This window comes from Mercenaria mercenaria, chromosome 4, assembly GCF_021730395.1.
Source record: "Mercenaria mercenaria strain notata chromosome 4, MADL_Memer_1, whole genome shotgun sequence".
Lineage (NCBI taxonomy): Eukaryota > Metazoa > Mollusca > Bivalvia > Venerida > Veneridae > Mercenaria > Mercenaria mercenaria.
Window position 1 is genome coordinate 51,856,481 of NC_069364.1, and position 27,860 is coordinate 51,884,340.

Here is a 27,860-nt window from a genome sequence, read left to right on the forward strand (position 1 = left end):
GTCGATTGTCAGGGGTCACATGCAGGTTCACCCCGTCAAAATGTCTTTTTTTCCCCAGTGGGGAGTCAATTTTCAACATTTTCTAACGATTTGAAAATACCTGGCCTTTAGCACGACATGTCAGCCTTATATCGACGAAAATATATTTGAATTCGGAATAAACACAAATCCCACAGGGGTCCGTAACGGAGCAAGGGTATATAGAGATTTATGGAACTTCGTCAAATCGCTCAAAAGGTTCTGTTGAATGTTGTCTGAAAGTGTCAGTACATGCCTCGGATTAAGAAATTTCCGTATTCGAAAGCTGTTTCATTTTATCGCATAACTGAATATTTCACATTCTGTTTATGTTTGTTTGCATTTCACCTGACACTTGCACACGGCCGTGTCAAGTTCACTGGGGAAGATCATCCATGTTTTTTCTGTAAAGCTGACAAAAGCATAAATGAGACAATGTGACTTGTACACGACGGACTTGTTCAATATGCAAAGTACCCATTTACCGAACTACGCGTTTAAAGTGAGAAATGCGCGATTGAAATGGGTTAGTACATTTTCCCGTTCATGATCATGGTTCTTATAGTATACCTAGGGGTAGTGAATAATATGTACAGTTGTACAGTTGTACAGTGGCATTTTCTTTCTGGTCTGGTACCAGTGGTTTTATATCTGTATCTGAAAATTTATGTTTAGTTAATTTATATAGCAGATCTTCCCTTGAATTTGTAATCGTTCCCTTATTTTAAATATTCTTTAAAGCAACCTTGTGTACTAAACTTTTGATGTCAAACTGTAAAGTGAAATTATTGAATAATCAGATTGTAATCACCTGATTCGCAACCATTATGGGTATTTCTGCTCAATACTTTCTATTCTTCTCATTTTAAGCCTAACATTAGTAAAACAGACATATAAAAAGTCTATGTTACCTGGTGATGAGTTTTTCTCCTTGACATTAGGTGGAGATCGGCGCATAGGACTGATTATAGCCGTAGGTGATCTTTTTGCGTTTGATTTATGTACACTTAGGTTAATTGATAACCTACTTCTAAATGATTGTCCTTGCATTCTCCTGTCTCTATGTGCATGTTCATGAGGACTACGAATGGCATCTACCTTATTCAACTCTTGCATTACAATTCCCGGGCTTGGTGGAATATAATTCATTGCCGGTTGGCCTGTCAAAGAGTCACCCACTGATGTGTCTATTTCTCTCCTCGGTTTAGCCACTGGCTGCCTAGATACATTGTTCTCGGAATAATAACAAGTTGGATCTGATCTAGCTCTACGTAAACATTTATTGTCATAATTCGCCTGTCGACTACACATCAACTGAGTATCCGCTCCTCTATTTTGTTGTATACTTTGTGAACTAAACGATGGATTGCTGACTGATCGAAGGTTTGACATTACAAATGAAGCATAACTATCAAGTGGTAATGTGCTATTTACGAAATGTTTACTAGTTTCAATAGCGAGGTTGGGCAAATGATTAATTTGGTCAGTTGAAGTGTAGCTAGGTGGAGGCTCTTCAAATAGATTTCCAGCATTCTGGTTATGATAGGGTGCTGTGCTGGTGACTTTCAAAACAGATGATTGTTCCGTGTTAAACTTTGTCGTGGCAACCATCTGTAAATTGTATAAGACAAATTAATTATCTACTTCCGCCAAATAAATCATAGGTTGAATAACTCTGGCATTTCCATACATGAAAGTTTTTAAACGAATTAGTTTTATATATTAAACAGTTATCATTGGTTAATACAGTTTAAAAGAATCACCTGACAATGACGGGGTTATTGTTTTTTGTTATAAATCTGAATGATACTGATATCAGGGGAAGATAAATACCACTTATCGTCCTATTTATTGAAAATTCAAATGAGAGCTGTCAGGATTACAGCGCATTAGACTATTTCAATGCTTCTGAGTGAAAAAAAAGCCTAGTTATATATGATATGGTTGATGTTGTGGAACAACTGCTTAATGTTTGAATACAAAGTGCCCATTTGGCCAAGGCCGGACTACTTGAAACTCGTAACCCAAAAATTATGCATAGGTTGAGTTATAACATGATGTTATATTATTCTTCAGGCAACTTTAAAATGCAGACACCGGTCTGAGCATGATGTCAGTAAATTTAATGACGACGTTGATGACGTTGGTGTCTTATAAATGCAATTTAGCCTCATACGCCATACCGTTGAATTTGAAGCTAAAAAAAGGAATTCATGTGACATTTTTATCCAAATCTTCTCCTTCTCTTTTAGAGGCAGCAAACTGTGATTTTATTTCTTCAATACAAAATAAATGTAATACGTCGGGGTTGGTGCACTCCTTCCGTCATATTTAAAAAAGTCCTACGAACTACTAGTAATCATGTATTTCATGTTTGTGATTAAGAAAACAATATAAAGTGATCATTTACTCCATCAAATAAAACATACATGCATCCTAATATAAGTCTGCCAAATACGTTATTTTGTTACAGAGAGTATCCAAATTAAGATGAGCCCCTCCTTATGAACATGTAGAAGAGGTATTATTATTTTTCAGTTAATCATAGCTATAACAGATCTCTCCTTATATTGATTGAAATAGTTTACAGAGGGTTTTATAGTTCATTTACCTAAAATGGTATTGATGACCGTCAAATGTTCACATATTCAAAACAGATTCAAATGATTCTTTTTATTAAAAATTAATGGGTTACATTTCAAAGGAATGAAGAAGTTGGATTATTCTGATCAATCTAATATAAATGTCTGTTTTAATATGGCCACCGAAATAAATAAACAAACACATTCATGCCGAATATTCATTGCTGCAATAGAAGAGACCTGATCTTTGTTAGATTAATTACATTGAAAACCATATTAACCAAAATTGTTCCAGAGATATTTTTATCAAGATGGTGACGCCATTCCTGACGTTTTAAAATGATATCATTTAAGAAATAATTTATAGCAAAAACAGTGCTTTATCACTATTTATACACAATGGGCGGTTATACGTCGGGCGTAATAAGTTCACGAGGGCGCAGCCCGGGTGAAATTATTTCGGACGACGTATAACCGCCCGAGTGTATAAATAGTGATAAAGCACTGTTTTGCTATAAATTATTTCGATTCTTATATGTTCTTTATTGTAAAATGTATATCAAATATGATGGAACTGTTTCTTCGCCCAAGCATGGCGCCAATAGTAGGTATTTGTTAAAACACGCCAGGACCGGAAACGGTAATACGTGTTGCGGGAGAATTCATTTCGAGCGAAAATTATTGCGAATTATTCAGCAAAGCGAATAACTAATTCAGTATGTGTATAAATTAATCAAAACATTTGTGCAATATGACATTTCGTTTAAAACATGTTATTAAGTAAAATATTTCATGAAATTTGAAAGCGCTATTTCTTGATGCGTACATGGCGCTAAATATCACGTTGATGTGACGTCAACATAACATCGTTGTGATGATTAAAGCATTGTTAGACATTTTGAATGAAATATAAATATTCTTTTTGTTTCTATTAAGGTTAAACATAATATTATCAATGTTTCTTTCAAAGTACGGTTTTGACTGTAACAAATATTTTTTTGTATCAGGATGTAAACGTTACACATACATGTACAAAGTGTCAAGGTAAGATAACGAGCAATAGAGAATATAAGATATAGTGAAACTGGCATTTAATATAGAATTGGAAAACCAGTTTGTAATCGTTTCTTTTTTCCAAATTAAAAGGTTTATAAAATTATGTTTGAATGCTACTTGTATCTCTTAGTGTGACAATTCTATTACATTGTATGCCCTCTCTCAACTGCTTTCACAGACGGAATTGAACATATACATTTTCAAACATTTCAAAGCAATAACTTCATGCTACATAAATATTTAATGAGAAAAAAAACGACCATATTGTCTTAAAGTAGAAATGAGATAAAAAGCATATGCACATCCAAGCTTTTACGACAAGATTTTTAATCCTTTTTATTAATTGCGGAACCCGATAAAGCTTTTAAAAGAAATTAAATATTTCCATCCGAAAAATGAGAATAAATATCATATTTAAACATTCGTCTAGAAAAACAGAATAAAACAAGAATAAAACAATGAAATGCTAAATGTATTGATAAAACTAAACAGACAAACTTTTAAATATTCCATTATTTGTATATCAAATTAAGAAAATAAAACATAATAATACTATACAGCTTGAAACTTGTATAATTTATTTATTTTCTGAAATGATATTTTTAAAAAGGAACTTAACCCAAACAAATTAATTTTCTTAGAAATGAAACAAGGTCATTAGTATATACATTTAGTACATGTGTATTGAATTCAGTATACCTACCAAGATTGAATTAAATATATAATATTTTTCAATTTATGTCCTAAATATTGTATTCTAAATTTGATCTGGTCTACCTTTAGCTCAAGTCAATGTCATGTTCTCTCCTTTATCTCACAAATTAGCACCGACCATACGCTTATAAACCGACCGAAACTAGAGAAATATAGCTGTGTATTTGCTGAGATTCGACCCCGGACCCTTGTGGCGGCAGCATCTATCGTTGAAATAAGTGTAACGTTTTCCAGGCTCTATCACTAAAAAGGGTTAGATCAGTTACATCGAAGTCCTTACTCCGGCCTTTATTTCCGCGGTCATTTTTGTTTTGCAAGAGGTTGTCATTGCAGGGAAAGTAGCGTAAGAGGTATTTCAGTGCTTGATTAAAGTAGTTCTGCAAGTTTAGATCATTTATTTTCTACAATGTAGAATTTGTTACAACCCTGGTTTTTCATAATGGGTGTCTATGAGAAAATCACATTTTTGCGAACAGAAAATTTATGTTTTTACCAGCTAAAACATCATTAAATTCAGGAATAATGGATCATAACTCTATTGGAAATCATCGAACCGGAGAATTCGGACAATATGCACAACTATGCTTAACAATGGTCACTGTTGTTTAAATACGTCCACTGTGGCATAATTCCTGAAATATTTACGACCCTTCTGTCATATGACGAGAAAAATGTTTTTAGTTTTAATACAAAATATTAAAACAGGGATAGAGTAAAAGTATATCAAAAACATTGACCTGATATTCTAAAAATAAGAGATGCATAATTCATGAAATATTGGTGCTTTAGTCGTATGAAGAGGATGATGATGTCGGACAACTATTTTAAGTTGGAATCATATTTTTATACCCCAGTCACACATATGGCGCGGATAGCTACGTCTAGCCACGGATAGAAACGTAGTAATCCGTATCGATTCGTACCTGAGCCTTATACCCCAGTCACACATACGGTGCGGATAGCTACGTCTAGCCACGGATAGAAACGTAGTAATCCGTATCGATCCGTATCGATCCTTACCTGAACCGTACCTTAAAGTAGTAACCCGTATCAATTCGTTCCAATCCTTACGGCTCAGGTACGGATCGGTACGAATTACTACGTTTCTATCCGTAGCTAAACGTAGCTATCCGCGCCATATGTGTTACTGTGGTATTACTTCAAAGTAGTAATCCGTATCAATCCATACCAACATATGGTCAAAACGTATTCAAGAATTATCCAAAATTTACAAGTTTCTCCAACTTTTGGAAATGCACAAAAGTTTGAGCGGTCCATAGCCATTTGAGTGTGACTTTAGTCCAACTTGGTTGAAACTTAAACGTACTAAAACGTAGTTATCCGTACTGAAACGTACCTTGCCGTATTGATCCGTAGCTGAATGCAGTTAAGCGTAGTTCAACGTAGTTTACCGCAGACCCGTCCACGCGCTGGGCAAGCTGCCAGGCGCCATAAAACGTAGTTCAACGTAGTACTTATCTGCGTCCTGTATTTATTTTTTAGTTTAGCTAAAGTCACACATACGGATACGTCCGTGCGTTGAGGTACGGTGTGGATGGGATTGGTCTGTGGGGGTGCGGACACGGATAAGTACGGAGCAGTACGTCTTAATCAGTACAGGAAAAAATGATGAGAAACGGGGAACAAAAAGATACAGGGCGCGAATAAGTACGGATAGGTACGGCGTACTAAATTGAACTACGTTTTACTGCACCTGGCAACTTGCCCAGCGCGTGGACGGATCTGCGGTGAACTACGTGGAACTACGCTTAGGTACGGACAGCCTCTGACAACTACTTTCAGCTACGGATCAATACGCAGGACTACGTTCGCATTAAGATTTAGGTATACCTATGTCACACATACGGCGCGGATAGCTACGTCTAGCCACGGATAGAAACGTAGTAATCCGTATCGATCCGTGCCACAGCCGTACGGATTGGTACGGATTGATACGGATTACTACTTTGAGGTACGTAGCTATCCGTGCCGTATGTGTGACTGGGGTATAACGGGTTGGTAAGTTTAATATATATAGGCCACGTGTAGCTGGCGTTTTCATTACTACTTTCTTTGACATCATGTCAAACTACGGCACGGTACGCTTCAGTACGGATAACTACGTTTAGTACGATTTACTACGCATGAATAAGTTTCAACCAAGTTTGACTAAAGTCACGCTCAAATGGCTACGGATCGCTCAAAGTTTTGTGCATGCTCTAAAAATAAGGGGCGGATGCAGATAAAAAATAGGAGGTGCGTAAGTTCATATCATAATAAAGAATCATGCAAAGTTTAATCAATTAATATGCAGTACTTTTTAGTTAGGCGTGTCACAAGGTGAAAATGTGCAATTTTGACTATTTCAGGGGCCATAACTCTGAAAAAACGGGGCGGAGCCAGATAGAAATTGTAGGTGCGAAAGTTCGTGTCATGATAAAGACTCGTGCAAGGTTTTATCAATTTATATGAAATACTTTTTGAGCTAGGCGCGTCACAAGGGGAAAATGTGCATTTTTGACTATTTCAGAGGTCATAATAGTGGGCGGACCCAGATGAAAAATAGGAGGTGCGCAAGTTCACATCATGATTAAGACTCATGCAAGGTTTCATGAATCTTTATCAAATACTTTTTGAGCTAGGCGTGTCACAAGGTGAAAATGTGCATTTGTGACTATTTCAGGGGCCATAACTCTGAAAATAGGGGACGGAGTCAGACGAAAAATAGGAGGTGCGCAAGTTCATGTCACGATAAAGACTCATGCAAGATTTCGTCAATTTATATCAAATACTTATTGAGCTAGGCGCGTCACGAACTTCGGACGGACGCACGCACGCACGGACGGACGGACGCACGGACAAGATCAAATCTATATGCCCCCACCACTCATGGGTGGGGGCACAAAAATTCCTGGCAATATTAAGTCTCTTGTGTCATGATGTGATTTTTTGAAGCGAAACGATAGAGTAAATGCAGAAATTAAGTGAAACGAAAAATTAGAAACAAATTTGGACGGGGACGCCGTCGCCGACGCATAAATGAGTAGGATATCTCTCCATACACTTTGAACTATTGTCTCATTATTACTTCCCGTTAAACACTACATGTAAACTGCGCTAAACAGATTGCACATAACAAAACGACAATAAAAGATCGTTGAAGATGTTTCCTTTCAAAATTGTGCTAAGCCACAAATATTTTGTATATACCTTGCTAGCCACTTCATATTCTTTCAGTAGAGACATTCTTTCCTTCTCATCGTCCTCTGTGGCTTGCACTAAATATAACAATTATGTGTTAATTTTAATCATACTGTTTGGTAGAATTTTTCAGATTCAGATTCCAAAGAACATATATTTACAGCTCTTACGTTACTGTTGTCTTATTCCTATATCCTTGATGGCCCTTTCACGCTTCCGCAGAATCAACATTTATTATACGAAATTTATTTTGAAAATATTTCTGAAATGTTTAGGTCTGTAGCTCTCAAATACGGTTTTATCTTACATCCGAGGCATATACTGACACTTTCAGACAACATCAAAAACGACCTTTTCAGCGATTTGATGAAGTTCCAAAATTATCAATGTACCATTGGTCCGTTGCGACCCCTGTTGGATTTGTGTTTATCCGGAGCTCAAATATCTTTTCATGGATGAAAAGTTGACATGTCTAGGTAATTTCAATTCGTTACTAAATGCTGAAAATTGACTCCACAATAGCAAAAAAAAAAGAAGTTCACGCGTATACAATTAGACGGGATGACCTCTGCGCGTGACCACTGACTAGCTACGAATCAAAATACGGCTTTCGTTTTCAAGTTTAGCATTTCTACTTTCATTTTCTTTACTTCCGGAAATAGCTGAAGGTCGAGTGACGTCACTTTCTGTGTTGTCATAAACATATGTATGCCTGGCGAGATTGCATAAACATGTACTGGCTGTCCTAAGGATATATTTATCTAATGGACGGAACATTCGAGTGTATACCGCTTGGTTATTAATGTCGAGTCATCACACGAGGTAGTCCAATTTCCTATGCTTGTGTACTTATGTTGGGTGATCATAGGATATAGCTGCTATAATCCTACGTAGCAAATGAAATGCGAGCGCTTCATGATTTATTATTAACAGTATGTTATTTTGAAATATATACGAGACAGAAAACTAAACAATGAATTCCATATCCAAATTAAAATCTGGATATATTTCTTATATAAGACTTGATTAATAATTCAGATGTTGCCGCCTGCGTTCACTATCGAATATCTTCTGTTGCTTTTTTTTGAAGTATAACAACTAATATACCTGGTGATGAGGGTTCCATCTGGTTAGTGAGACGTCTGATGGCCAACGCAAGACATGTTGGGTCGCAGAGTGTTTCTTCATCTAAATCTAGACCTGCGTTCTTAGCATTCTCCTTCATGAACTTCAAAATCATATCTTTTGCAGAGTCAACACCTGTTCAATACAAACGTGAAGTAAACTGAAACCATCGTAGAAAAATGAAATGGGAATCAGGGGCTTATTATATTCGTTCTATGGCTATTAGCTTGTGTTGGTATCAGGGTCCTATTTCACGAAGTCTGAATACGACAAAGCTAGGTTTTAACTTAAGATATAACTTGATAGGTAACTCTGTTTCGAGAAAAAAAATACACCCAAGGTCTAGCTTAAGAAAGTGGTATCTTTAAAATCAGTCATTGATTGACATAAAGTGTTAAATAGTTCTACTCAGTAAAATATTAGACGGCTTGGATGGTAGCTTTCATTGCCACTACCGTCCATTAACAGACTCAATCAAACTTTCATTTCTGTCGAGTAGAGCGACATGTTGCTTTCCACATCTTTCTATTTTAAAATGTAAAGTGAATATGACGGCCTGAGTATTTCAACGATGAGAACGGTGTAACTGATATTTATGGACATAAAATCGAGTTTGCATATTCAATTTATTCTTGTTTATAACGTTAACAATAAAGCGCACTGAAAAGATTATGATAATTATTAAGAATTGCTTTTATCACCTAAAAGAAATAACTTATGAAGGTACTTTTAATTATTGACCAGCAAGACATTCAATACGTGTTTTTACACTATATGTACTGAGTTAAATGCCTACCATAAGTGGCTTTTAATGCAGCATGACACTCTCGTAATATTCCGTGCCATTTCAACTTTTGCTTCCCTCGCAGGTTTTGCATGGATAGGATAGATCTATCCAAACCGGTCTTCAGTATCTTGTGTTTTACCACAGACCCTGTTGCTGCAATATGGAAGTACATTTTTTTTTTGTATTTTAGCCACATTGTCATGATGAGGCCAATTTACGCAATACAATATCATACATAATATCCTTTATTTTACATGGTTCATGTTTCTTAACTAGATATCCTATTTCGTTCTCGAAAAGAAACAGGATTTTGTCATGTTAGTATTTCGGAAATAGATGCTCTATATGTCATCCATAAAGAGAAAGAGCGAATAACAGTAACGTCACAAAACTTGGCTGTACAATTCCAAATGAGTAAGTAACATTGTTTCAAAATTCCAAGTTAGTTGAATGTATGATGACTATACATCAGAGAGAGAGAGAGAGAGAGAGAGAGAGAGATGTGCGATGGAATATTGGAGCGAAATATGTTTAGAATTGTTACGGCCCTCTTGGACACTGCTGTCTGTTATATGATTATGAATATAGTGAAATTTTCACACAGCTCTATATTCAACCTACCAGCATTATCTCCAGCAGCACCTGAAGCTTCCACAGCCTCGTCAATACTGAAATAGCTACCGGTCGTCTTTTCATTTAAACAATGGAAAAACAATGCAACATCCTCCACTACCTTTTTCATTTCTTCTGTATAGATATCTGTAGTGAATGAAAGGTCAATTTGAAGCTGATATTCATTTAATTCTCATGACTATTTGAGACTTGGTATTTGAAACATGTCGTTTGACTCCTTAAGTAATTATTATGGTGATGACTTATGGCACACATTTTAGCTATTTTCTAAATCATATGTACTAGTATATACTGACCTAATCGTTCATCTGGCTGGCAGCTGTCTGAACTAAGAGCCTGTTGTCTTATATGTATGAGAAATTCAACAAGGTCTGCAGGTGTCAGTAAGCCATCGTCTTCGGTCAACAGCAACCCTGAAATTTTGTTTTTCCCTTGTTATTCTCTGTATAATATATTTGCATTGTTTTTGTAGCACGGGGTATTATTATACAAGAATAATAAAATATGTTTCATAACTCATGCATCATCCAATAAGATCAACTTCATTAAATCAATCAGCTGAGTGAATGTGCTATGAATTATTGCTAAATTCCTGGCAGTGGTTGCTGAGAAATACTACGGACAAGAATTGTATTGTAACATACTATTGTTGAATAATCAAAGGGCAAATCATTGAAAAATCATCTAAGGGAAACACGAAAGTAATATGCACATTTCCTCTAAATAGAAAAGCTTCCTGTGAAATATGGCTAAATTCCAACCAGTGGTTGCTGAGAAATACTTTAAACAAGCATTGTACTCTATTCTAACATGCTTTTCTCTGTTAAAACACGCTCACGCTAGAATGGCGTCACGTTAACGTGCGGTGACCACAATGTATTGGTTGCGACCAAAAAAGAGCGCCAGTATATTTTATCTACTAGTTTAGATTAAGGGCATATTAGAATCGAAATAATTTATAGAAAGCCGTGTTTAAACACTATTTACACATTTGGGCGGTAATGCTTCGTACAAATAATTTCACTCGGGCCGCGCCCTCGTGAAATAATTACGTCCAACGTATAACCGCCCACCGTACATAAGTAGTGTTAAAACACTCTTTTGCTATAATCTATTTCTTAAATATACTACTGTTTAACAATCAAGGACAATAACTCAGTGTAAAATCCTACGACCATAACACGAAGATTACATGCACTTCTTTTGATGAAGAAGTATGGTTAAATGTCAACAAGTGGTTGCTGAGAACGCCTAACTGTAGTAAAGGAACCAGCGTGGGATACATCTGGTCTAGTCGCGTAATGGCGGGCATGTTTTTGAACACTAATTTTTCACTTGGCATGGCCACAGAGATATAATTTAAAGCTGATTTCTGTTTAAATTTCATTTTGAATGTATTTTTGACATTTTGGTAGAAAAAAGTGGGAAGAGGTTGTATTTAGTGAAGTGAAACTCAATTTTAGTATGAATAGTTCTTCCAGGTCACAGCAGTGTGATTTTGACATAATTGTACAGAAATCTCCATACGAAGATACAAGACCCCTACTTATCTTTTCATTTTATATCAGTTTTATCATAACTCTTTAAAATAAGGTAAGGATTTTTTCCCTGAAATGGGTCTAGCTATGTTTGGTAGCTTTTTAAAAAATGTCAGTTTTATATAGAATATATAAGGAATACTATTTAGTGTAGTGGGCAAAAATTGAGATTTGTCCAGATATTAATAAAAATGGGCTAGTTTGGTCAGATTTTGGTAACAAAATGAGCGTTTCATTGAAATGTTGCTACAAAAATTGATAAAAAAAAGAAATCACATTTTCACTGCTTTTTCCTTTGTGTGTAACTTTTGCATATTTGCTCACTGAATTTTCGCCCATTTATAGCTTTCAGAGGGGACATTTGGTATATTTCACAGTGTTAGTGTGTAATTTACGTGCAAATTATAGTAAAAATATATGAAATAGGGGAAAATAAGCCCACGCTTAGTCTAGAAGAACTGGTTAAAAATTATGTCGCGACGGCAATTTTTTTGGAAAATTGTCGCAGAGACACGCGTTACTGAAAATGCCATAAAATCATGAAAACTGATTTAAGCAAGCTAAAACTTGGTGTTTTTAATGCAGATTTGTTACTGTCACTATACATATGTAATTGAGACTGTAACAGAAAACCAGTTTTTCTTATAGGCTTAACTATAGTGAAAGAACCAGCGTGGGAGCCGTCTGTTCTAGTTGAGTAATGGCGGACACGTTTTCAAACATTAATTTTTCACTTGGCCACAGAGGTCTAAATTATTTTTTATTATTATTATTATTATTATTTCTTTTTCTTTTTTTCTTTTTTTTCTTTTTTTTTTTTTTTTTTTTTTTTTGTTCTTTTTTTAAATATTATTTTGGATGTATATTTTGACAATTTGGTAGAAAAAATGGAACACGAGGTTGTATCTGGTGAAGTGAAACTCAATTTTAGTATCTGTAGTACTTCCAGGTCGCAGCAGTGTGATTTTGATGTGACTTTACAGTCAGCAAATGTGACAAGAGAAATCTCTATTAGAAGATACATCACCCCTACTTTTATATCAGTTTTATCATAACTCTTTAAAATTAGGTAAGGATGTGTTCTCTGAAATGGGTCTACCTATGTTTAGTAGCTCTTTAAAAATGTTAGTTTTATATAGAATATATAAGGAATAATATATAGTGTAGTGTGACCAGACATACTCCGGATAAGAATTATACTATAGTATAATATTGTTGAATAATCATAGGGCAATATCTCGATAAAAAATCATCCTACTGGAACACAGAGATAATAACTATGTGCATCTCTTTTTGAAGATTAAATAAATTCCACTGGTATTCTACTGTGTTCTGTTATTAAACTGTATACTTAAAGTAAAAATATTTTCAAAATCGGTCGTTTTGCAGTATTATTCATTATTGTTATCGACGGTTAAAAAAATCTTCACGTTTATTTGATATTTAAGAAAGCTCATTTTAATTCCCGTATACTGTCATTAGAGATGTCATCATTTGTACGTCTGCAGTTAGAAAATGACCATTAGTTACGTGCAGTTTTATACATCTACCGACCGAGATACCCGGTAAGTGTAAATTTACACGCTCAGCGTGCATATCGCTCGAGCGATTTAAGACTTTTTACACAAATGGTACGTCATAAAATGCGGGGCGGACGGATGAAGCGACGACTATTTGCTCCCCCCTATATGAAGCATAAAAATAGAATGATATGCTTTCTTAATTAATTTAACATGACTATATATTTAACATATAAAACTAAATCGATATTAAACATTAAAAACCTTATAGATTGAAATACTGTTTTACACTTTAAATTAACAAGGTAAAATTAAACAAATAATTTCTATGTTACCTGCCATTGCTGCAGCTAAAGGGAGGCCGTCACATAAACTAACAATTGCCTTAATATACGGTCCGTTCTCTTGTGTGAATACCTGAAATTCTGGCGAGAATTTCACAGTTCCATCACGTTCTTTTTCCTCCTCTGAATTGTTTTCTCTTTCTTCAGTCATTTTAAAGAGCAATTCCAGAATTGCTCTATTATCTAATGGTTTGAGTTCAAGAAATGCATAACATTTTGTTTTTAGTTTTAGTTTGTTTGCTGACGTGAGAACTGTTTGCAACATAGCGAGTTTTACTGATTTATAGTAAAAATGTAGAAAACAATCTCTCAATTCTGGACAGTCCATAATCTTGTCGATATTATCTAGGAAAAGTACAATTTCACTTTCATATTTCCCCAGGGCATCTATTAAGTCATCGGTAGCCTTGTTTATTAGATAATTCCGGACTATACATTTGTCTCTATCAGATTGTTTGCAATTCTTGCAAGAGTTACATGCGATTGTTTCTGATGGATACGTGTTTTCAAAACGCTCTTTTTCTTTACGCGCATTTATGCAAGTCAGAAATTCAATAAACCAAGAATATAGCGTATGATCTGAGTCTATATTGTCTAATTCAAAATCCTTCCACACGTATTTTTTACTTTTACACTGTTTAAATAACCGTTTATATAGTTCTTCAATAAATCTCGACTTTCCAATTTTCTTCATTCCAAAAACAAGAACTGATTTATTCGTGGAAAGCAAGTCCATACATGATTCCAGGTCTTTATCTCGTCCAACAAATTTGCAGTTTGTGGCTATATTGACTTGAAGAGACTGACAATTTCCCATGATTGTGCCATGCAAACGCACGAAAGAATTTTATCAAAAGTTAAATTGAGCTCCGTTGTGAGCAAGCCATTGCAGGTAAAGCAAGGTAAGTGTCGCTTTCATGTACAGGAAGCATCGATTACATATTTTCGTTTCTACCTATGATGCCTTGTGATGAGACCTTAAACGAATATGAATCTACAACTGAAAAAAGCACATGTATAATAAAAATATATTCAAGTTTGCATTTGAGGTCTACACCTCAAACCACACGTTCGGCGTTATTTGAACATGGCTAATCAGCGGAATTGGTGTTATTTTTTGTATCTGAATATTTGAAATTTTGAAATTTGAACATCACCAAATCACAGAAAGAAAGAGTTGTTTATATGAAAATTGAATATTATTCTACAAAACAATGTAAATACAAATATTCTGCGTAGTCCAACCTGTTACAATAATGTACATATCTTCGTTTTGATGCAGTTTCAAATAATTAGGTTTCATATCGTTTTAACAACAATTTTGAAAATTGTTATTTTTTCCCTCAATAAATGTATTTCTTTTTAAATCGGACAACCTTTTGAGACTATTTTTCAGTCTTCACTTGTATGGAATAGAACGGTAAAACATGTAGTGGACACGAAGATTGTTGCTTAAGATGTCGTTCGTTTAAACCAATTGTGAGAGGGTCAGTTAACGATCTATTATACTTTTTCGTTTATGAATCATGTCTATTTCATCAAAGTCATTTTGTGTATTCCTTTTCAGTTATTTCGCTTCGAGAAATTTGTCATATTTGCATATTATGAGCTCAAAGAAAAATTATGAGAAAATCAATAGAAAAAACTTACATGTTTTTAAATTCTAGGCTCGGACATTATTGCAAATATAAAATAAACTGTGCTAAGAGTTATATACCCCGGATGTGTGACCCCCTCCAGGAGTATTTCCAGGGTTCTAATGCATATGTTAATACAGTAGCAATTCTTTAGTGCACAAAAAACATGTTTTATTTAATGTTCAATTTTCATTCAAAACACAACTCTTTCTTTCTGTGATTTGGTGATATAATGGATAATATTTTGTGAGTATATTTACATAACATAAGACTGTCGACAATGTACTCAAAATAAAATTCTGATAGATATGCCTTTAACATCAGCTAGATTATCGATTGTGATCATAATGATTAGACTATTAGTAGCAGAAACAATATGTTCAGTGATTAAGCTACTGGATCCCAAAATAATGTTGAGACAGAGTCCACGGAAGCATTGCGTACCTAAATCATATCAAGAGCGACACACAGTGTAGACCGAGACATCCACAGATTGACTCTGCAATGGAAAGATATGTATAATCGACGGCTTTTGTTCAGTACCAATTAACCTGATATAATTTTATAACAGAATCAATACAAAGGTGGCAATAACAAAACATTATAAGAGTAGGAGGGTAGTAACACCAGGGACAAATAATTGAATACTTATAACAAAGTCGAAATAGTATATTCAGTAAGCAGATTAATACAACTAACATAGAATGATCAATACTCTTGGCAAAGGGAAGTAAGGCTTTAAACTTTACCTCTTATACCTACCCTATAAGTCAACAGCTGAATGACTTTCTCGTATGAAAGAATTGCGTATCCCATGCAATGTTTTAATCCAAAAGTGATGAGGGGCAAATAGATCAAACTCCGCATCATTTATCATTTAATATGCCACGGAGACCAAACAGATATTACAAGGTTATAAAGCATTATCAAGAAATTTGATAGATAGGACCTTGTAAGGAAGAGATAGTCACACAGAACCATTTGCACAAATATCGACCAAGTGTTATGAAATCGGAAACTCCATCAAGCGGTTTAATTGCTTTTCCATTTTAACTCATGTAGTCACGTTCAGTACATGTCTTTGGAGGGTTAAAGTCATTCGTGATTATATAGCATTTAAAATGGATGTTGTATTGTCTGCCACTAAATGTGTGTCGTACATCTAAGTGTGTTATACAATTGTATATTTCACTCCGCATGTCAATTTAACCCTGAATTTGTTTAATGGAAAGTAGAACACAATATCAGCGGATTGTTTCATCATAAAGATCAAAGTACTATACTGCCTATGAAACTGAGGTAATATCTTATAAGTAGATTTATAAACCAAACTATAGACTTTCTGTTTATCGTTTGAAGTCACTCTGATCAACTCTCATACAGTTTCACAGTGCACTTCATCTTTTAGGAGGAACCAAGTAACGCACAGAGTCATTAAATGTTTATATCGAGTACATAGGTTTCTACCACTTTGATAAGGTTTTTCTGCCAAATTCTCCAAAACTGGCAGATAGATAGATAGATAGATAGATAGATAGGTGGATGGATGGATGGATGGGTGATTTGTGGATGGATGGATAGATAGATAGATAGATAGATAGATAGATAGATTGCACTTCATTTTTCAGAAGGAACCAAGTTACGCACAAAGTCATTAAATGTTTATATCGAGTACATAGGTTTCTACCACTTTGATAAGTTTTTTCTGCCAAATTCTCCAAAACCGGCAGATAGGTAGGTAGGGTAGGGTAGGGTAGGGTAGGTAGGTAGGTAGGTACGCACAAAGTCATTAAATGTTTATATCGAGTACATAGATTTCTACCACTTTGATAAGTTTTTTCTGCCAAATTCTCCAAAACCGGCAGATAGGTAGGTAGGTAGGTAGGTAGGTAGATCTGCATAAAATGTGTAAAATATGGCATCACAATACATTATCCATGAAAACAGAAACAAACATGTGATAATGATCCATTTCAACTACATTATATACAAAGGATGGCAAAAATCTCTTATTTCCATTGTGGTCCTTTAAATACTAAAAAGTCAACTCTACTGACCACAGGTAACCAATTCAAGCTAGAAAGCTGCTCCTTACCTATATGTGCCCTGGATTCTGTTTTACCCAAATGTAATGATAATTTATTGCAGATGAGCCACTCACTTACAGATTCCAATTCTGCACTAAGATTAGCCTCAATTTCACTGGTAAGTTTTCCTGAGACTAAGATTGCAGAATCATCTGCATACAAAAGCAACTTATTCTAAACACAGCTGGCATATCATTTATATAAATAAGAAAAAGAAGGGGCCCTAAAATACAGCCTTGAGGAACACCACATGTAATACTGGCTTGGGAAGATAATGTTCCCGAAACATCAACTAACTGTTGTCTGTCAGACAGGTAAGAGGAAAACCATCTGACGGCGGACTCTGTAAGATCAAGTGCTTCGAGTTTTATAAAAAAAAAAAGGACTGCATGGTCCACAGTGTAAAATGCCTACTCTAAGTCAAAAAGACCCATACAAACAAGGTTGCCTTTGTCCATCTGAAACCGAATATAGTCAGTTAGATGTATTAGACAAGTCTCAACAGAGAACTTGCGTCTGAAACCAGACAGAACGTTTAAGAGAAGACTAAATCATATATATAATAGCATAATAGCCCAATTTATATTTTGTAAACATGATCATGTTAAAAACTAGGACATTAGGTTTAGGACGATTCTTTCTTTAAAAACTGTAAGTTAATAAGAGTAAAATAATGTAAGAAAGGAAGAATGAGAATTTATCTAAATAGAGCAACAACAATATGCACATACCAAATAACAGAATCCAAACAAAAGATTATCGTCAACAATTCTACAGGTTAAAATAGAATTCAGGGAAAACAGTACGTAGTTATAAATAGACTTCCAGGCCGTGTCAATATTATATAAACAATTTTAAACATTTTGCTTTTACCCGTCTTACTGTATTCTTACTAAATTTACACATTAGGTATTTTTGACAGTGTTCGTTTGCAAGACTCACAACAATGCGATTATCGCAACAATAATACTACAAAATACAAAATGTATATAAAAACATTAAAGATACCTTACATAAATGACATTTGCACAGACTACGATATTCCCAGCAAAGTTAATGAATGCGAAAAGGTTGTAAATCCGTTGTCAATAGATCATCAAGCAAAAGAAAACTGATCCCTCAGATGAATGCTACTAGGTCCGTTGTCCAACTATGTGACTCGAACTATACGAGGGTCCAATATTGATAACAAGTATGTAACTCACATAACAAACGTACGAGGCAGGACTTTCAGGTTCAATGCTGGGCTATGTACTATTTTATTAGATAACGTGTCCTTTTCAATTATTTATACCTATCCGTTTTAACTTCCTCATTAATTGATGCGCACAGGTCATCAATTAGAGAGAAAAAACATCATCAAAAATGAATATTCTCAATATAAGATGACAATACGGATTATCGAGTTTGAAATAAAGATGCATCTAGATTTCTGAAGCCGATACACGGATGTTCATGCATGCAAGACATGCTGTTGTGGAAGGTCATAAACAGCTTGTTATTTAAGCTACAGACACAGATATTGTTGTCACCGCTATTCATGTATTTTCTTAGCTGAAAGAACAGCTGTTGGTAGCCTTCGGACAGGGAATACATGATGTCATTCACTCAATTGGCCATGAGAAAGCAAAAGGTATTGCCTTCTTCTATCCGTTTATGGTTGTGATGTAGTGCCAGGTTTCCAGGAAAAGGGTAAAAAGGCTGTTTGGAAAACTTGGAACGTTTGTTCGAAAGTGACAGATGTCTTTAAGAAACTAACTGTCTATCGGCCAGTAATATCTAATGAGGACAAGAGGGTTCTTGAAAAGTTTGTAATCTTTATATATGATAGGTCAATCTATAGGAGATATTTATGGCATCAGAGTGGACATGTGTGCCTGCAAACAGAGGTCATATGGTGCTATTCCCCCGAATCAAACACCCCTTACCGAACACAAAAAGCGTGTTGCATACAAAGCTGGCTGCATATGGGGACATGCACTGTAACGTCAAATGGAACTCAAAAGTCCTACTGAAGGGGGATGGTAGAAACAAGGTGACCTTTGGCAGAAATACTGGACAACGCTTCCACCAGTTGCAGATAGCTGTAAAGAACTAACTAAATGTGCATGTAAAAGCAGAATGTTGTGAAAGGTGTAATGTTAACGTTTTGGACTCCCGTGTACAGCTCTATGCAGCTGCAAATGGGACAACTAATTGGGCAAAACATAAAGTATTGAGACATGCCTTCCGTAGGGAAAGAAGTACAGTAGATCTGCATTGTTTTACCTATGACACAAAGCAGGTCTTTTGTTTATCAAAATTGATGTGTCTACATGAATTGCTACATACACTTTATTTTTAAAAATGTCCAAGTTATATAAAGTTTGACCACAAGTTCCTATCGAGCAGTGACGAACATAATTGGAAATATTCCATGTAGAGACATGAAAACTTAACGTTGAAGTTTCTAATTCAAAAATGGGGATAATTTTGTTAAAATTCATGTCAGAGTTATGGCACTTGTCCTGGTACAGTGCCTTATGACCATGGAGGAATGTGTGAAGTTTCATGCCAATAAACTTAGCAGTTTCTGTGAAAAAGACTTAAGACGAAAACTTAATGTTAAAATTTCAAAGTTATAAAAGGAGGATAATTTTGTTAAAATGTATGTTAGAGTTATGGAACTTGGCTTGATATTGCACCTAATGACAACAAAGGCATGTGTGTGACTAGTTTCAACCCAATTCTCTTAGTAGTTTCCGAGAAAAAGATTTAACATGAAAACTTAGTTGACGCCACCGTCGTCATCAGAGCCGCCGCCGGAAAAGCTATGCCTAAGTCCACTGTCAGTTTCTAAAGTCGCAGGCGAGACAAAAACTGTCTTCAACACTCTAAATATGGTATTTGTCTATAACATTAAAATTAATTTAACTATGAACATCAGTTTTAATGGAAAATTAGTACTTTCTACATGAAACGGCGGCCATCTTGAAAAAGGACGCAATATTGGATTTTGATACTAGTTTTTTTGTGTATCAAAAATATGTTTTGCACATTGGAAACATCTTAAGAGATATATTTTCCTTAAAAATTGATCAAAAACTCGAACAAACTTGGGATAGGTCTGTTCAAGTCAAAAATCAACTTCCTGTGGCGGTCATCTTGACAAATGGCCGCCATTTTGAATTTTTAAGTGGCTAAATGGCTTTTTGAAAAAAGTAGACTCAGACGAGTACTCATGCTAAGTTTCATGTTTGCATCACCAAATGCAGTATTGTTTCAGTAATCTGCCCAGCTATTACACAATTCTTTTGCATTCACCGAGGTTTTAATAGATGTCAGATTTTTACTGGATGTTTCTTTAAAATCTGATTTTCTGGTTGCCGAACTAAGATAGAATTGCTTTACCATAAGCTAAAAAAATTGAATAAACATATTTTGCTTAAACAATTATATGAATATAAGCACTATTATATATGAGTAGATGAGTATATATTTTGCCAAAGTTAGTTAAAATAATTATAACCTTCCTTTGTCTTTCTCGATTGCGCAAACAAGATAGATTGAAAACACATGAACTCTAAAGTTTCACGCTGTTTTTAAACTTGACTTTTGCTTCAGGTAGTTGAAATATTCAAACATTTATCAAATGCAAATATAAAACTAGAAATTATATTGAAATTAAAAGACACAGACAACTTTTTAAATACTCTTATATTAAAGGGAGGTTATTACAAATTTATTAATAGTAATAAAATATACATTTCTACTACGGATCTGACTCTTTGTACTGGATCGTTTTGTTCTTTTAATAAATATGAACACTGAAAAATGTCATAAAAATGTTGCAAAAGTGTGACTGACCGCCTAACATATACCTATACAGAAATGGTTTATATATAACTTACTTATATAATGTACCAGTAAACGTAACATAATGAAAAGGTTTAAAAATAAACATAGATTACCTTTACACAGCAGTATCCGGAATTTCGGTTTGAATGAAAGACAAGTACCGACTACCATAGGAAATAAATAAGGCAAATAACAATGTCTATTGACAAAACGCGATAACTGTGGCCTTTATTTACTAATACCAGATGAACCAGTAACAATGAAATAGAGAATCAGGTGGACTCATTTTATGACAAATGTCTTATATCGCAAAAGCGATGTTTTGTTTTAACATGTATGATTTCTAAACATACGGTGCTGGTTCGAATACAGGACGAGCTACTTTTTTTATTTTATTATCATGATTTTCTATTGCTTTTATACTGAGTACTTATTGATATTTTTCAGAGGATCTCATATTAGAATAGACGTTATTACAATTATATAAATTAAATAAACACATAAATAAACAAGAGCTGTCACTAATGGTGACAAATGCTCCCACAGCGTCTAGACCTTTGACCTGGTGACCTTGATCTTTGACCTGGTGACCCCCAAAGTCAGTAGGGGTCCTTGGTGCAGTGGTTCGCGAGTAAAGTGCCTTCATGCAAAAAGTTAACATTGGCTCCTGTGACCTTGACCTTTGACCTGGTGACCCCAAAGTCAGTAAGGGATGTGTACTCAATAATTACTATCAGCATGTGCAGTTTGAAGGTCCTGGGTGCAGAGGTTTGCGAGTAAAGTGCCTTCATGCAAAAGTTAACGTTGTGACGAACGAACGAACTAACGGACGGACAGTTGAAAACTAATATGCCTCCCTTCGTGGGCATAAAAAAGAATGAAAGAAAAAATAATTGCAAAAGACGATATTAAAAAGACCTGCAAAAAAGAATAAGTAAGCAAAGCCTTGAAATGTCTGATGGTTGTGGGTTTTTCGTAGTTTTATTTCCTGTTTGAATGCCAGTCTATCAATATACATGAATGAGAAACAAATACAAATTTAATGTGCCTCATATCTAAGATGTACTCTGCCTGACCCAGCTTGTGATGTAACTATGGGCTGGAATACCTTATAACTGACAGAGCTGATATAATCTAAATGGTCAGTGTGAGTAGATACATGTTGAATAAGAACTCCTTGTTCATTGATAATTCATCCGCACTGTTCATGAATGGGACTATGTTTTTAGCACATGAATATCCTTTGGATGTGATTCGAAATATAATAAAGATGCTATGATTGTCAGAAATACACTTTAACTTTGGTAGCGGGATAAACCCGCAACCAAAAATCATTTTAAAAAGAAGGGTTCGAACCTACACCAAGCAAACATAATAAGAATAGAGGTCCGACACACTATCCACTAGGCTACAAAACGTACCGTATTTAGTTGTCACAAATCCATTTTATATTCTCTTTTTAATATAGCACTTACACCATTATTGTTACAAAACAAAAGTTGGCAATTAAAATTAATCTTTCGTGTGACAGGAAGGAAAGGCATATTCCTTACAGCTTTCGAAAGAAAAACATCTTTATTTTTTAAACTTGAGATAGAAATTAAGTCATTAATGTGTAACAATACCCTAGATGTTTCATGTTATGCATGCTTTTTGCATGTTTAATGTTATGGTGTTTGCATGTTATGCTCGTTGTAACTATAGTACGTGTCATGTTTATTGGTTTGTGTGACAACTGATATCTCTGTCCATAGATTTATTAAATATGTATATGTGTTACTTCATCCCCTGATAAAAAGTAATGAATATCTGAGATATAGACTTATCTTATAAATTATCATTTATTAATTTCGTAGTCATTTTGCAATACAAATATCGAGATTGTCATCTAGCTATATTGCATAGATTCCGCTGTCCAGCTACCACATATCAACATGGAATGTGCGTGAAATTAGCCAGAGTAGCCAGAGTTCAGCCAGAGTTCAGCCAGAATTTAGCCAGAGTAGCCAGAGTTCAGCCAGAGTTTAGCCAGAGTAGCCAAAGAAGTCATAACTCTGGTTACTCTGGCTGGCCAGAGTAGCCAGAGTTCAGCCAGAGAAGTCATAACTCTGGTTACTCTGGCTGGCCAGAGTAGCCAGAGTTCAGCCAGAGTAGCCAGAGTTCAGCAAGAAAAGCCAGAGTTTCTAGGATGTTAAAATGTTCTGGCTACTCTGGTCAGCCATAGTATCCAGAATAACCCGAGTCGCCTGGATCTTATTTGCTTTGGTTAGTGTGACTGGCCAGAGTAGCTAGAGTTTCTAGGATTGTAAGAGTAGCCAGAGTAAGCTAGTTCACAAAATATTTTCCGTCTTACATTGTGTAGCTGAATTTGATTATGAAACTTAATATGTTATTTCTATCTAAATAGCATGCTTAAACTGAATTTCAAGTTAATTAATATTTTCAAGTGGCTATTTAGAGTAGCCAGATAAGACAGAACTCTTGTTACTCTGGCTGGCTGGCCAGAGTAGCCACAGTTCAACCAGAGTAGCCAGAGTTCAGCCAAAGTTCAGCCATAGTAGCAAGAGTTTCTAGGATTTTAACATGTTCTTACTACTCTGGTCAGCCAGAGTATCCGGAGTAGCCCGAGTCATCAGGATTTCATTTGCTCTGGTTACTTTGGTTGGCCAGAGTACCCAGTGTTTGGAGGATTTTAACATGTTTTTGCAACTCTGGTCAGCCAGAGTAGCCAAAGTAACCAGGTCCCATGTTCACAAAAGTTTTTCAGTCTTAGCTGAATTTGATTATGAAATTCAATAATAGCCGTGCCATGAGAAAACAAACATAGTGGCTTTGCGACCAGCATGGATCCAGAACAAGGCTGCGCATCTGCGCAGTCTGGTCAGAATCCATGTTGTTCGCTTTTAAAGCCTATTGGACTTGGAGAATCTGTTAGCGAACAGCATGGATTCTGACACGCAGTCTGGTCTGGATCCATTCTGGTCTCAAACCCACTATGTTGGTTTTCTCATGGCGCGACTCATATGTCATTTCTATCTAAATAGCATGTTTAAAACTGAATTTCAAGTTAATAACTATTTTCAAGTGCTATTTAGAGTAGCCAGAGTAGCTAGAGTATCCAGAATTCTGGTCACTATGACTGGCCAGAGTTCAGCCAGAGTTTAGCCAGAGTAGCCAGAGTTCAGCCAGAATAGCCAGAAACCTGGATGTCAGTTGCTCTGGCTTCTTTGGCTAGCCAGAACAGCCAGAATTTCCGAGATGTTCATTGGTTCAAGCTACCCAGGCTAGCCCGGTTAGCCAGAGAAAATACTGTAATACCTATTGCAAAATGACCCTTTTGGTTCTCTCAGGTTTGATTTTTTAATGTTTTATATGTATCAAGTGATTCATAAAACGGATTTCTAAAAACTGTCTTATTTTTCAGACAGTTGCCAGAGTAGTCAGACGTTCTAGGATTTTAATATGTTCTAGCTACTCTGGTCAGCCAGAGTAGTCAGAGTGACCTTGATTTCATTTGCTCTGGCTACTCTGGCTAGCCAGAACAGCCAGAATTTCCGAGATGGCCATTGGTACTAGCTACCCTGCCAATCAGAAATAGCCAAAGAAAATACAGTAAAACCTGTTGCCAGAGTAGCCAGAGTAATCAGAACTCTGGTTACTGTGGCTGACCAGGTCAGCCTGTTTCATAATTTTTACCTAGACTGGCTACTCTGGCTGGCCAGAGTGACAGGAATAACTGAAATGCGCGTGGGTTCTGGCTACTCTGGCTGGCCAGAACAGCCAGAGAAAATACAGACAAACATGTAAATTAGAGCCATTTTTAAAATGTATGACCCTTTTTCATAAAAATCATATTATACATGATAAAGTTGCACTAACTGTTGTATATAATTATAATGTAAATAAAAAGTTAGACCTGTTGCGTGTTGTGTGTGTGGTATATGAAGGCTGAAAGATTAAAGCGATCAGGTCTATATATTTCTGGTAGATTGAAAATCTTTAAAACAAGCCTAAAATATCAAATAAAATAACACCAACAACAAAGAAACAGTAAGACGGCATGATTTTCGAACAAAGTTAAGAGTAACACGAATAAGAAAATAACACTTAAAAAATATATAAATAAATAAATAAATAAAATAAACGGGTATATGCAAAGGCTGTTTGTTTATATACATTGTAAATAATGCTTAGGTATGTTTTCTTTTTATATAAGTTGTAATTTTACAAAGTAGCCTGCCTCCCACGAAGAGTAGATACGACGAAGCGACACCGATCCATCCTGGATCTTCAGTACTAACCACACTGGATTGTGATTTAGTACAGTGCGACCTTGCTGTCGTGGTCTTTTGTTTTGAATTGACCCATTCTGGATTTTATTCATGGCATATTTTATCCCCAGTGTATTGTCTCATATTCTTTCTGTTGTAAAATAATGGCACCAAATTGAAAGTAAAAAACACATGTACCTGAAAATAAATATGCTATGAAGATAGAAATGACATATTAAGTTTCATAATTAAACTTAGCTAAGACTGAAAATATTTTGCGAACATGGTACCTGGTTACTCTGGCTACTCTTGCTACCCTGGCTGACCAGAGTAGCCAGAACATGTTAAAATCCTAGAAATTCTAGCTACTCTGGCTGAACTCTGGCTACTCTGTTAGAAACAGCCAGAATAACCAGAGCAAATGATATCCTGGTGACGCGGGCTACTGTGGCAATCTGACTAAAGTACATATCCTATTACGCTACGCATAGGATCTGAAAACGACCTATTCATTGCCTCGTTCTGACGGCTCTTTCGCTAGCCAATCAGAGCCTACTTTACAACATCTTGCAAATCTACATGTAGCATTGACTTTTGATATTTACAATTCTTATGTCGTAATGTACCAGGTAGCCGGTTAGCTCAGTCGGTAGGCCACTTGCTTTGTAAGCGAGGGGTCCCGGGTTCGAGTCCTGGAATAACCGCATATTTTTCTTATCCTTCGACAATCGAACACGTCGTCTGATTGGATAACATAAAAATAGCAATAATGGAAATCCAGAATATACAGAAGACGAATGTGAATGGGTCGTTCTCAGATCTTCGTTTAGAAGATCAAGTACTTTAGTCAGATTGGCTACTGTGGCTACTTTGGCTGACCAGACTAGCCAGAAAATGTTAAAAATCTAGAAACTCTGCCTACCCTGGTTGAATTCTGGCTACTCTGGCCGGCCAGAGTAGCTAGAGTTCTGGATACTGGATAAACTCTGGCTACTCTTGCTGAACTCTGGCTACTCTGGCCAGCCAGAGTAACTAACCAGAGTTCTGACTACTCTTGCTGAACTCTGGCTACTCTGGTCAGCCAGAGTAACCAGAATTCTGGCTACTCTGGCTGAACTCTGTCTACTCTGGCCAGCCAGAGTAACCAGAGCTATGACTTCTCTGGCTGAACTCTGGCTACTCTGGCCAGCCAGAGTAACCGGAGTTATGACTTCTCTGGCTGAACTCTGGCTGAACTCTGGCTACTCTGGTCAGTCAGAGTAACCAGAGTTATGACTTCTCTGGCTGAACTCTGGCTACTCTGGCTGAACTCTGGCTGAACTCTGGCTACTCTGGCTGAACTCTGGCTACTCTGGCTACTCTGGCTGCTCTGGCTAATTTCACGCACATCAACATGGAAACAATTCTTTTATCGCAAACACTTTCAAACAAATACAAATCTGTTTAATACTCACACAGCTTTTACTGTGAATGTCCAAAATGTCCTTTTCGCCGCAGGATCATAATTTTGGTTTCATAGAAGGCCATTTGATGATGTGACTTACTAAATTTCAATGTTCTACGCCTTGCAGTTTTGTAAGAGAAGGATTTTAAAGTCTTTCCTTTCGGTTGCCATGGCAACCAGAGTTCTGCATGGATTTTAAATTCTTTTAACAATTTTGAAAGGGGGCCATCCACGGATCCTTCTTGTATTTTGATGTAAATTTGCCTAGTGGATTTGAAGAAGATCTTTTAATAAATGTTGATACATGACGGACGACGGACATCGAGTGGTCACAAAAGCTCACCTTGAGCCTTTGGCTCAGGTGAGCTAAAAATGGCAAATTGTTTTGTATTGACGCAACAGACACATGAGACGAAGAATAAATAAATTATTCCATGAACAGGCTCAATCGAATCAAGCCTGCAATATTTCCATTTATGTTGGGCGACCTATGGTTTTTCACTTTTGGTAATTTATATATTTGCATGACTAAATCCGAGATCGAGCCACTACAGAATTGAAACTAAAAGAAAAAGGTTTATGTTATGCTGGGCGACCTGTGGTTTTCCCCTTTTGATATTTTGTTAAAACATCTCCAGTCATTTTTGCAATTTATATAAATTTGCATGATTAAATCCGAGATCGAGCCACTACAGATTTGCAGATATGACCTTGAACTATTTTAAGTATACAGCAACTTCCTCTTTTGAGTTTTCATTTCTGCAAAATGTTCAGTCATATAATTATTACAAGAATAAAATAACTCTTGCCTTTAAACTTCCTATCTCAGCTGTAAATCGTTTTCGATTTTTTGTGAATGGGGTATGCAAATTATGCAGTAATGTTATGTGTTTATCCGAATAGATATGTTGCACTCAAATCTATTTTGAAATGACTTCCTTCAACAAGAAACAAGGCCAATATTTCGATTATCCGCCTGTTATTAACACGATATGAGCAACCTATGGAGTTTCCACTTACTCTTTTTTATATATTATATTTCAGTATAATGTGATCACATAAAAAT

The 27,860-nt window shown here is 35.8% G+C and overlaps 1 protein-coding gene across 1 annotated transcript in view; it reads right to left on the minus strand.

Moving 5' to 3' along the window:
• Positions 1–27,860, minus strand: part of LOC123551685 (uncharacterized) — a 40,259-nt gene that overhangs the window by 12,122 nt on the left and 277 nt on the right. The window contains exons 2-9 of the mRNA XM_053541165.1: positions 15,600–15,654; positions 13,510–14,518; positions 10,413–10,529; positions 10,105–10,242; positions 9,493–9,636; positions 8,679–8,831; positions 7,581–7,648; positions 930–1,629 (exon numbers count right to left, since the gene is read on the minus strand). Coding sequence (XP_053397140.1) covers positions 930–1,629; positions 7,581–7,648; positions 8,679–8,831; positions 9,493–9,636; positions 10,105–10,242; positions 10,413–10,529; positions 13,510–14,335 — 2,146 coding nt within the window. The 5' untranslated portion in view covers positions 14,336–14,518; positions 15,600–15,654. The remainder of the gene's footprint in view (positions 1–929; positions 1,630–7,580; positions 7,649–8,678; positions 8,832–9,492; positions 9,637–10,104; positions 10,243–10,412; positions 10,530–13,509; positions 14,519–15,599; positions 15,655–27,860) is intronic.